The 12,016-nt window shown below is 37.2% G+C and overlaps 1 protein-coding gene across 7 annotated transcripts in view; it reads right to left on the bottom strand.

Annotated features, from left to right (window-relative positions):
* TOGARAM1 (TOG array regulator of axonemal microtubules 1) overlaps window positions 1–12,016 on the bottom strand; it is a 116,431-nt gene that overhangs the window by 75,177 nt on the left and 29,238 nt on the right. For 6 of the 7 annotated variants that reach the window (XM_054530066.2, XM_063715570.1, XM_063715569.1 and 3 more), the window contains exons 2-3: window positions 7,791–7,947; window positions 4,190–4,324 (exon numbers count right to left, since the gene is read on the bottom strand). In XM_054530066.2, coding sequence (XP_054386041.1) covers window positions 4,190–4,324; window positions 7,791–7,947 — 292 coding nt within the window. The remainder of the gene's footprint in view (window positions 1–4,189; window positions 4,325–7,790; window positions 7,948–12,016) is intronic. The other variant, XM_054530068.2, reaches the window with a different exon arrangement.

Below are 12,016 nucleotides of genomic sequence, written 5' to 3'. Positions count from 1 at the left end.
GATCCTCTTTAGAACTAAAAATGTTTTTAGTTTTGGTGTGCATATTTTCCCTATCATCAACATGTTTCTATTTGCTTTTCTCTGAACGTTTGCCTAGTGTATCTTTTCCATGCTTTACTTCCTCTCAACCTATCTTGATGTATTTTAGGTAATGCTCTTAAAAAGATCACTTCAATGAAAAACTAAAAAAATAAGATCTGATCACCTCTGTCATTTAAGTTGTAAGTTCTGCCAATTTATACTTAGGGAAACTACTCATACATTTGATTTTAATTCTACAATCTTATTTTGTACTATTTATTATTTTTTTCTTTATTACTTCTTCCTTGCCTTTTATTGATCTTTTTATTCTTCAACGAATATAAAAAGTCTATTTGTAATCTCTTAGGGGTTCCCTTAAATTTTCCTTTAATATTTTTAAAAATGTTTTCCGTGACAAAATACCTAGCTTATGTATATTAATAAAGCAAACATTCTTTTGAGGACTTAAACAACTGTATATATTATATATCCTTTATTTTTAATTCATATCTGACAAGGTTAAAACCTCTACTTTTACCAAAATCTTATCTAGGTAGAGAGATATAGGAGATTTAGTCACAGATTTACATATAGAATTAAAACTTTGTTTCCTCATTTCAATTACAGTGCTCTATTAACAGGTTCTGATGCTTTTATGACAATGTCTCATATATTCCTAGAGATTTAAAAATATTTCTTTTCTTTTTTTTTTTGAGATGGAGTCTCGCTCTGTCGCCCAGGCTGGAGTGCAGTGGCACGATCTCCGCTCACTGCAAGCTCTGCCTCCCAGGTTCACACCATTCTCCTGCCTCAGCCTCCCGAGTAGCTGGGACGATAGGCGCCCGCCACCATGTCCGGCTAGTTTTTTTGTAATTTTTAGTAGAGACGGGGTTTCACCATGTTAGCCAGGATGGTCTCAATCTCCTGACCTCATGATCCACCTGCCTTGGACTCCCAAAGCACTAGGATTACAGGCGTGAGCCACCACACCCAGCCGAGATTTAAAAATATTTCTTATGAAGAAATCAAACATCCTATCATATTATGCATATACATAAAAACAATGCAATGCAACATACACCAAAATTTCCAACACCTGGTGTGGATCACTACAACATATAAATTGGGATGCAAACATCTATATTGTTTGGCATCCATACCATAGGTCCTTCAAAGATCACAAGGGGAATATTAATTGAGATGGTAGTGGTTTTAATGTATAACCAAGTATTAAGTTAAATTCTATTAGGTTTAGAAAAACATGGTATCCCTTTATACCAGCTTCTCTAATAACTATTCCAATAGAAAACCAGAGCCACTATGCAGTATGATTAAACACTAAGAGTGGATAGTCCTCAAAGGCAATGTAATCATTCAGGGATAGCCTAAACAGGAAAAGGTTAAGTGGCACAGCAAGCTCTCTCTGATTATACCAATTATGAGTCCCAAAGATATTCAGGAGTCAAAATTTAGGAAATACCCACATTATTAAGAAAGATGGATTATTTTGTGATGTAGATAATACCACAAAGGATAACTTTAAGGAGTTATGTGGGTCTTTGGGGTGAGTGCAGAAAAGGGTAGTTAAAATGTTAGTGCTAAATACACGAAATCTTCTCTACTAATTTCAAATCATTATTTTTTCATAACAAATAAATAAGTATATCCCTATCACTCAAAAAAATTTTAGTAAAGGACATACAATAAAATTTAAAATACCTAAAGAAATACTTAATTTGATCCTACCTCTATCTAATAATTGTTAAAGCTATTAATTAGCATGGACATTTAAGAACACCTTCAACCCCCAAATTCCTGACTGATAACCGGCCTCCAATCTTTCCTCTTCTTCTGTATCTTATGTCTTATCTGAAAGGGTAGCTTTTAGGAAGTTATGGTTCCTAACAAGAGACATAATACATTCTAAATTGTCTTAAAATTTAAAACTGTTATGGAAAATAATTGTCATCTGCTAACACAATACTCTTTAATGGATAATGTTATTTTCAATGACTTGGTATTAAAATGCTCATCTTTCTGATGATTAGCGATGTTGAGCATTTTTTTCATATACCTATTAGACATGTGTATGTCTTCTTTGAGAAATGCCTATTCAGATCTTTTGCCCATTTTCACATTGTATTTTTGGTTTTTTGCTATTGAATTGTTTGAGTTCCTTATATATTCTGGTTATTGATCCCTCAACAGTGGAATCGTTTGCAAATATTTTCTCCCATTCTGTAAGCTGTATCTTCACTTTGTTGACTGTTTTCTTTGCCATGCAGAAGCTTTTTAGCTTAATGTGATCCCATTTGTTCATTTTTGCTTTGGTCACCTGTGCTTTTGAGGTCTTACTCAAGAAATCTTTGCCCAGACCAATGTCCTGAAGTATTTCACTAACGTTTTCTTCTAGCAGTTTTATAACTTCAGCTTACATTTAAGTCTTCAATACATTTTGATTCGATTTTTGCATACGGTGAAAGGTAGAGGTCTAGTGCAAATCAAAACCACAATAAGATATCATGTCACTCCAGTTAAATAGCTTTTATCAAAAAGACAAAAAATAACAAATGGTGGCAAGGATGGAAACAAAAAGGAATGCTTGTACACTGCTGGTGGGAAGCTAAATTAGTACAGCCACTATAGAAAACAGCAAGGAAGTTCCTCAAAACACTAAAAATGTGCTGGGTGTGGTGGCTCGTACCTGTAACCCTAGCACTCTGGCAGGCTGAGGCAGGATTGCTTGTGCCCAGGAGATCAAGACTAGTCTGGGCAACATAGTGGAACCCCATCTCTGCAAAAAATTTACAAATTAACCAGACATAGTAGTGCATACCTGTAGTCCCAGCTACTTGGGAGGCTGAGGTAGGAGGATCACTTGAGCCCGGGAGGTCGAGGCTGCAGTGAGCCATGGTACTCCAGCCTGGGCCACAGAGTGAGACCCTGCCTCGAAAAACTAAAAATACAACTACCATATGATCCAGCAATCCCACTGATGGGCATATATCAAAAGAAGGAAATCAGTATATCAAAGAGGTATTGCACTTTCATGTTTATTGCAGCACTATTCACAATAGCCAAGATATGGAATCAACCTTAGGTTGTACATATACACAATGGAGTACTATTGAGCCATATAAAGAATGAAATCCTGCCATTTGCAACAACCTAGATAGAAATGGAGGACATTATCTTAAGTGAACAAATTTTGCATGTTCTCACTTCTATGTGGGAGCTAAAAAAGAAAAAAAATTAATCCCATGTAGGTAGAGAGCAGAATGACGATTTCCAGAGGCTGGCAAGGGCAGTGAGAAGTAGGTAATAAAGAGAAGGTAGTTAATGCATACAAAAATAAAATTAGAGGCCAGGCACAGTGGTTCATGCCTATAATCCCAGTGCTTTGGGGGGCCGAGGTGGGTGGATCACCTGAGGTCAGGAGTTTGAGACCACCTTGATCAATACGGTGAAACTCCGTCTCTACTAAAAATACAAAAATTACCTGGGCATGGTGGCATGCACCTGTAGTCCCAGCTACTCAGGAGGCTGAGACAGGAGAACTGCTCAAAACCCGGGGGCGGGGGCGGAGGTTGCAGTGAGCTGAGATCCTGCCATTACACTCCAGCCTGGGCAACAGAGCAAGACTCCGTCTCAAAATAAATAAATAAATAAATAAAATAAAATAAAATTAGAAGGAATAAGATCTAGTCCTCAGTATAGCACAATAAGGTGACTATAGTTAACAATACTTCATTATGTATTTCAAAATAACCACAGGAGTAGATTTGTAATGTTCCCAACACAAAGAAATGACAAATGTTTCAGGTGATGCATATCCTAAATACCCTAATTTGATCATTACACATTGTATATCAATATGTCACATGTCCCCCACAAGTATGTACCACTATTATGTATATATCAAAGCAAATGCAATACTCATCTCCACCATGAGTATCTAAACTCTAATTTTAATCAGTTGTATTTATATAAAGATTATGAAAACTAATACTTTAGGGTAACAATTATGAAAAAAGTTATTAAAAACATAACAAAATCCTTTTATTTTTTGTGATGAGTATGATTACACAAAATATCATATAAGTTAGTGTTGGAATCCCCACATAATATTGACAAGTCATTTGTTTCCAAGTAAATTTGGAACTTATACCTTTATCTTGATGACTGCTAGTTGTCCCTAGGAATTGTAAGTCAGAACCCACACTGCCAGTTTTACCACATATTTGTGAAAATCCAAGTTGTGCACATTTCCCAGAAAGATTTGTTTGATGAGTCCTAGTAGTACCTTTTGAAGAAAGGAGGGGAGAAAACATACAAACAAAAGTTAACTTTATTTCATGAATATATCTTATTTCATAAATGTTGGTGTAATTTAGGTGGAAATAAATATAAGTGTTTAAGTACAGTGAGGTAGGCAGGCAAGAAAGGGATAAAGCTTTTGATACTAGAAAATCAGATTAGTGGCAGGAGTTAAAGGACAGAAGACAGACTAGTAAAGACCAGGGAAAAGACAGGTATGTTGAAGAATATCTGCAAAAGCAGTTTCTTCCTACACTCTTTCTCTCAGCATGGAATGTTTCTTCAGACCTGGCTTTCTTTCTTCCCAGTATTTGTAGTATACGCATTACCCAAAAAACTCTATTACCAAACTCTTTTCCTTTCTACTTTACTTTTTTTGTGCAGTGGTGTGATCTTGGCTCACTGCAACTGCTGCAACCTCTTTTATTTTCTTTTCTAATATACTTCACAGTATTCACGTAGATTCTAAGCATATCCAGATATGTTTCCTGTTTCCCCTCCTGTGTCTGGTTAAGGTTATTCCTGGGAAGATGAGTAAGTCTAAAGAAAAAAAGGTGGTAATGACTCCTCTGGCGTTTAGTTTATCCATCTATTAAATGAGCCCATCCTTTGTAGTTCTGAAACTGTATGATTAAAAAAAAAATTCTCTCCCTATCATATCAAGCCTCTTTATCTTTCATATCCTGGATGTCTTTTTGTTTTCTTTTCCTTTTTTTAAGACAGGGTCTCACTCTTATTGCCCAGGCTGGAATGCAGCGGCGCAAACTTGGCTCACTGCAGCCTCGACCTCCCTGAGCTCAGGTGATCTTCCTGCCTCAGCTATTTAAGGCTGGTCTTGAACTCCTGATCTCAGGTGATCTGGCTGCCTTGGCCTCCCAAAGTGCTGGGATTACAGGCGTGAGCCACAGCGCCCAGCCTCTCCCTCCTTTAAAGTCAAGCTCAATCTCTTTCCTGCAGTTTTCTGAAACCACTTCAATACCTATGTTTGCCTTTCTTGAATCCTTACGTTATTTGTAATTCGTATCATCCAATCAAGCATTAGCTTACATATTGTCTTATTTTCCAGTTGTTTAAAATCTGTACAATTAGGAAACGAGCTTTTCAATGGTACAGAGAAATCAAAATCAAAATCAAAACTGCTACAAACATAACTGGACATATTCTTGCATTTCTCCTTCTCTATTAAACAATAAAATAAATTAAACTATGCAGTCATTATGCCACTTCATTTTTGTATGAAAATACTATAGAATTTCACCGCTCAAAGGTCTATAAATTCTTCTAGGGAACAATGTTTACTGAATAATATATCTGAACTCAAACCCAACAAATTTTGAAAACTGTTATCATTTAGATGTTAAATACATTTTAACATCTATAACATAGTCAAATCTTTACCTTTGAAACCATTTTCCCTTCTAATAGGTATCACTTTGTCAACACACTACAATTTTTCTAATTACCTGGGTGCTATATCTTGAAATCCTAAACAATCATTTAGAACTCAAGCTCAACCTCCTCAACCTTTTCCTTTTTTTTTTTTTTTTTTTTGAGACGGAGTTTCACTGTTGTAGCCCAGCCTGGAGTGTAGTGGTGTGATCTCAGCATGAGGCACAGCGCCTGGCCTCAACCTCTTTCTAAATGATATGGTCATTTATAAAGATGGGTATGTTGAAGAATATCCACAAAGGCAGTTTCTTCCTATGCTCTCCTTTTTCTTCTAAATGTTATGGTCAATGACAATGAGCATTTCCTCTAAAGTTCATCTAAGTATTTACTTTTGTAACACTTAGTCCATGTTCTCAGTTGCTCTGGCCAAAAATCCTTACAGCATTATTGACACTTCTTTCTCACATTCTATACCCAATCTACCAGCAAACTATATCAACTTATCAACTTTATCTCTGACATAGAATCCAATCACCTTTTTTTTTTTTTTTTTTTTTGAGATGGAGTCTCGCTCTGTTGCCAGGCTGGAGTGCAGTGGTGCAATCTTGACTCACTGCAACCTCTGCCTCCCGGGTTGAAGAGATTCTCCTGCCTCAGCCTCTCGAGTAGCTAGGATTACAGGCATGCACCAACACATCCAGCTAATTTTTGTATTTTTAGTAGAGACGGGGTTTCACCATGTTGGCAAGGATGGTCTCGGTCTCTTGACCGCGTGATCTGCCTGCTTGGGCCCCCAAAGTGCTGGGATTACAGGCGTGAGCCACCGCACCACGCCAGAATCCAATCACTTCTTACCACATTCTTGCTATCCTGGTTAAAGCCTCCATCAACTCTAGCCACGATTACTATAACAGATTCTTAATCAGTCTTTCTGTTTTTGACCTTGCTCTCTGATACAGTTTGGCTTTGTGTCCCCACCCAAATCTCATGTTGAATTGGTAATCCCCAATGTTGCAGGTAGGTGGGGCCTGGTGGGAGGTGACTGGATCATGTGGCAGATTTCTCCTTTTGGAGCTGTTCTCATGACAGAGTTCTCACAAGATCTGGTCGTTAAAAGTGTGTCGTACTTCCTCTTCACTCTCTTCCTCTTGTTCCCACCATGTAAGATGTGCTTGTTTCCCCTTCGCCTTACGCCATGATTGTAAATTTCTTGAGGTTTCCCCAGAAACAGAAGACTGTACAGCCCATAGGACCATGAGCCAATTAAACCTCTTTTCTTCATAAATTACCCAGTCTCAGGTATGTCTTTATGGCAGTGTGAAAACAGACTAATACACTTTCCTTTCATCTATTTTAAAAATAAAATCCAAAACGAGCCTGGAAACAAGGTAAGTGATGTCAATTCTTTCTTCAAAATGCTCCTCATTCAGAGTAAAAAGTAAAGTTCACTTATAAGCCCACTAGCCCTTAAGTAAGGACCCCTATTATGTCTTTAATTTTCTACTTATTTTCCCCTTTCTTATTTCATTCCAGACATACTGGTCTCTTTGGTATTTCTCAAACATGTTCCCCATACACTTCTCTCTTAGTTACTCTGTGCTGACTGTCCCCTCTTCCTGAAACTATTTATTCTCTTCTTCTGATATATAGTGGTTTGCTTCAAATATTCTTTCCTGAATATGGCCTTCTTTCTGCTTTGTTTTCCTTCATAGCATTTATCACCAGCTAACTTACTACATCTTGTATTTATTTAATGTCTGTTCTCGTTCCTAAGTAGAATGCAAGCTCTATTAGGCAGACCTCCAGGACTTAGAAAAGCACCTTAATAAATATGGGTGATGTATTAAGCAAATATTGCCCTATATTAATACTTAACAATTTCAATGAGAAACCCTCCAGGGTTTTATGAGATAATAATGTCTAAGTGTCCACTCTTATCAGTTCTTCAATAAATAACACTGAATCTGAACTGCCTACTAAAGTCCTATGAGTCACTGAATGCACTATGAAGTTAAGAGAAGTCTCTTAGCTCAACATGACCATCATCAGCAACTTGTACTTACCAGCAGCACATAAAGGAAGAGAATCTGGGTTAAAATCCCGACTATTCTGAAATAAGTTTCTTGATACTCTTTTTCTGCTAAAACATAAATCATCATTGACTGGCATTCCTTGAGAAGGCTTTAATTTTGCAGATGGGATGAAATCATATGTTGAAAACTATAAGAACAGAATCATAAATTAGCAAATTTGTGTTAATTCTTCCTGGTAATAAATATGACAAAATAACTTAGATCCAATTATGAAATTCGGGATAGAATAAATTTTAATTTATCAAATATATAATGATACAGATAAACATCCATATTTAGTATGGTACACCAACAGTACTTTTCATTCCAGAACAGAAATGCTAATTTTTTTTCTTACTACTTCACCCCAACCCTTTACTGTTCCTTATCATCCTACAGCAGACTCTGGCAACAAGGAAGGAGAGAATACAAATGACAAAAAGGATGATCTGACTGAGCAGCATAACCCCTCAAACTATGCTATCTTTGTTTGAGTACTAGACAATAAGTGCCAGTTAAAGGTCACTGAACAAGCAAGCATTCTACTACACTGTTCTTACTGAGGCAAATTTATTATCCATATTCTGCAGCCTAAATGTCAATGTAAATAACATGGCAACCTATGTCATAGTTCCCTTAGGGTATTTTCTTACACTAGGTCTCTTAGTTAAAACCAGTAAATAATACTTTATATATGTCTAGTACTTCATAGTTTCCAAGTCGTTTCTCATAAACCCCATATGATAGTTAAAGAACAAAGGTGCCAGATACAATTTTGAAGTTACACATAATCAGTTAAAGAACTAAATGAGAGCATAATTCAAGTGTTCAAAATTCTTCACCAATGATGACCTCAGTTGTCCCGGATCACTTCACATTCAACATGACTATAAAACATTAAAAAAACTGAATGAATTGACAGTAAATTATGCTTCCTATATATTTATTTGGAGCTCATAGACACAATCAAATCTAGATGTGGTGAACTATAAACCTTGTCAGTATGTTTCTTTGTAAACTTTGCCAAGTATCAAATGGCAAAATAAAATTAAAGATATGTCTATTATGCCTCAGGTACACATGTTATTTATTATCAAATTTTGTGAAAAACCTATTACCTCCTTCAAAAACTAACCCAGAAATGATAAGTAACAAAATTAAGAATGCCCAGATGAGGCCACGTGCAGTAGCTCACACCTGTAATCACAGCACTTTGGAAGGTGGAGGCAGGTGGATCACTTGGGCCCAGGAATTCAAGATCAGCCTTGGCAACATAGTGAAATCCCATCTCTACAAAAAATACAAAAATTAGCCAGGCATGGTGGCATGTGCCTGTGGTCCCAACTAATCGGGAGGCTGAGGTAGGAGGATTACTTGAACCTGAAAGGTAGAGGCTGCAGTGAGCTGACATTGTGCCACTGCACTCCAGCCTGAGTGACTGACTGAGACCCTGTCTCAAAAAAAAGAATGCCCTTGGCTGGGCATGATGGCTCACGCCTGTAATCCCAGCACTTTGAGAGGCCAAGGTGGGTGGGTCACTTGAGGTCAAGAGTTCAAGACCAGCCTGGCTAACATGGTGAAACTCCATCCATAGTAAAAATACAAAAATTAGCCAGGCATGGTAGCCCACACCTGTAGTCCTAGCTACTCGGGAGGCTGAGACAGAGGCTGAGGCAGGAGAACTGCTTGAACCCAGGAGATGGAGGTTGCGGTGAGCCGAGATCATGCCACTGCACTCCAGGCTGGGCAACAGAGTGAGACTCTGCCTCAAAAAAAACAGAAGAATGCCGGAATAAAAAAGGATTGACTTTACTGTCTCAAAACCCAGTTAACGTCCATGATTGATTATACAGTAGTCAGTATCAAAAGGATATAATGGAATAAAAACAAAACCAATTATAGTCAACTTCTGATTAGATATATTAAAAGATGATGTATCAATACAGCTAACATAGTGAGTAATCCAGAAATAATTCTACAGTATGGAATACATTTTATGTTAGATTTACTTTGTGATTAATTTCTGTTTAGCAAACAGATATTAGTATATAGGCCAGATACATACAACTGGTGGAGGTGGTAATGTTGATGAGGGTGGTGGTGTGTGCGTATGTGAATGCGGCATTTTCAGAAATCTCCAGCAGTCAGGCAGAGATTAAGTTTTGCTATAGAAGACTGTGCATCTGAAAGCAGACTATAGGACATACCAATTAACATGAAAGTCCCGTTTAGGTCTCTCTTAAAAATAAATGATTTTCATTAGGGTAAGTTTTGATGGGACGAAACAATGAATGAAGAAAAAGTGGTTTAGAGTAAAAGAAAATAGAATTCATAAATTTTGAAAGAGTTATAAGTTAACGTTACAAAATGTGAAGCAGTCTATTTAAAGCACCTGATTGATGACTCTCAGGAACATGGAACTGAATTTTCAATCTTTGCAGTTAATACCTAAAAATGTATTTAATTCCTTGGAGTTATAGTAAATTAAAACATTATAAAAAGCAAGTTTCACATTCAATATTAACAATGGTTGGAAATTTACATAGTGTTATTTACTGTTTCAATCTTTTTTTGTTTTTGTTTTTGTTTTGAGACAGGGTCTCACTCTGTTGCTCAGGCTGGAATGCAGTGGCATGATCATGGCTCACTGCAGCCGACCTTCCCCATCTAAGGTGATCTTCCCACCTCAGCCTCCCAAGTAGCTGGGACTACAGGCACGTGCCACCACACCCAGCTAATTTTATTTTTATTTATCTTTATTTTATTTTACTTTATTTTTTTATTTTTTGCCATGTTGCCCAGGCTGATCTCGAACTGTCAGGCTCAAGTGATCTACCCACCTTGGCCTCTCAAAGTGCTGAGATTACAGGAGTGAGCCACTACACACAGCCTATTATCTCTTAGTCTTTCTATTTGAATCCCTGCATATTTTTCATAAAAAGATTGCAAAAATTAGGCCGGGCACGGTGGCTCACGCCTGTAATCCCAGCACTTTGGGAGGCCCAGGCAGGCAGATCACGAGGTCAGGAGATCGAGACCATCCTGGCTAACACGGTGAAAACCCGTCTCTACTAAAAATACAAAAATTAGCTGGGTGTGGTGGCAGGTGCCTGTAGTCCCAGCTACTCGGGAGGCTGAGGCAGGAGAATGGCGTGAACCCAGGAGGCAGAGCTTACAGTGAGCCAGGATCGCGCCACTGTACTCCAGCCTGGGAGACAGAGGGAGACTCCATCTCAAAAAAAAAAAAAAGATTACAAAAATTTACTCTTGTTTAATCCTCTGACCTAATGCATCTTATTGCAGCTTTTGGCAGGGAGTATTAAAGCATCTCAAAAATAGTTTTAATTCTATTTTGGTAGCAAAAAATTACCAGAAAAAGACCTTCTAATAACTAATTCTCTCAGAAATCACCTATACTCCTGGCTTTACTGAACTTGTACTAAACTTTATCTTGATCTCCAGTTTTTGAACCTTTCACCTTTTACCAGTTCTTTCTGGTTTCATCCGGACTCCACCCTTGCCCCTTAATGGTGGGCATTAAACAAGTTTATTCCCATTAACCACAGTTACCTTCTGTAAACATCACTGTATTTGTCTTTCAAATTATTTTCCTATGTACACTTCAGAAAAAATAGCTGTGATACTATATGTAAACTTTATATCCTGATTTTTGCACTGTACATTATAATAAAAGTACTTCCCATGCTGTTAAAACCCCTTACAAGTGCTATACCTTTTGGTGTTTTTTTGTTTGTTTGTTTGTTTGTTTTTTAAGAGGCAGGGTCTCACTATGTTCTCTTGGCTGGCCTAGAACTCATGGGCTCAAGTGTTTCGCCACTTCAGCTACCGAAGTATCTGGGACTATAGGATCACACCACCATGCCTGGCTATAAACTTTAATTACAAAAATAATAATTGCTTATTGTAAAAAATATAAAAAATACCAAAGTTATCAAAAGAAAAATTAAATTTAAAAAATGCAAACTATAGAAATAAGATATAAACTTAAATTATTCTTTGGGACCCCTCTCACTGGAATCCTACTGATAAATCCTGTTAACAGGTCTTTTTCTATATGTAAACATTCTTCAATAAGCTACTTTTTAAAAAAATAAATAAATCACATGATACTCTGGCACAGAGTAAATATGTAGACATCCTTCCATGTAAGACCATACATATCTGTTTATTTTAGACTCATAGTTCCTTACTGATGG

This window comes from Pongo abelii, chromosome 15 (genome assembly GCF_028885655.2).
Source record: "Pongo abelii isolate AG06213 chromosome 15, NHGRI_mPonAbe1-v2.0_pri, whole genome shotgun sequence".
NCBI classification, from domain to species: domain Eukaryota; kingdom Metazoa; phylum Chordata; class Mammalia; order Primates; family Hominidae; genus Pongo; species Pongo abelii.
The sequence above is the reverse complement of the archived record's forward strand: the minus strand, read 5'-3'. Positions and strand labels throughout refer to the sequence as shown.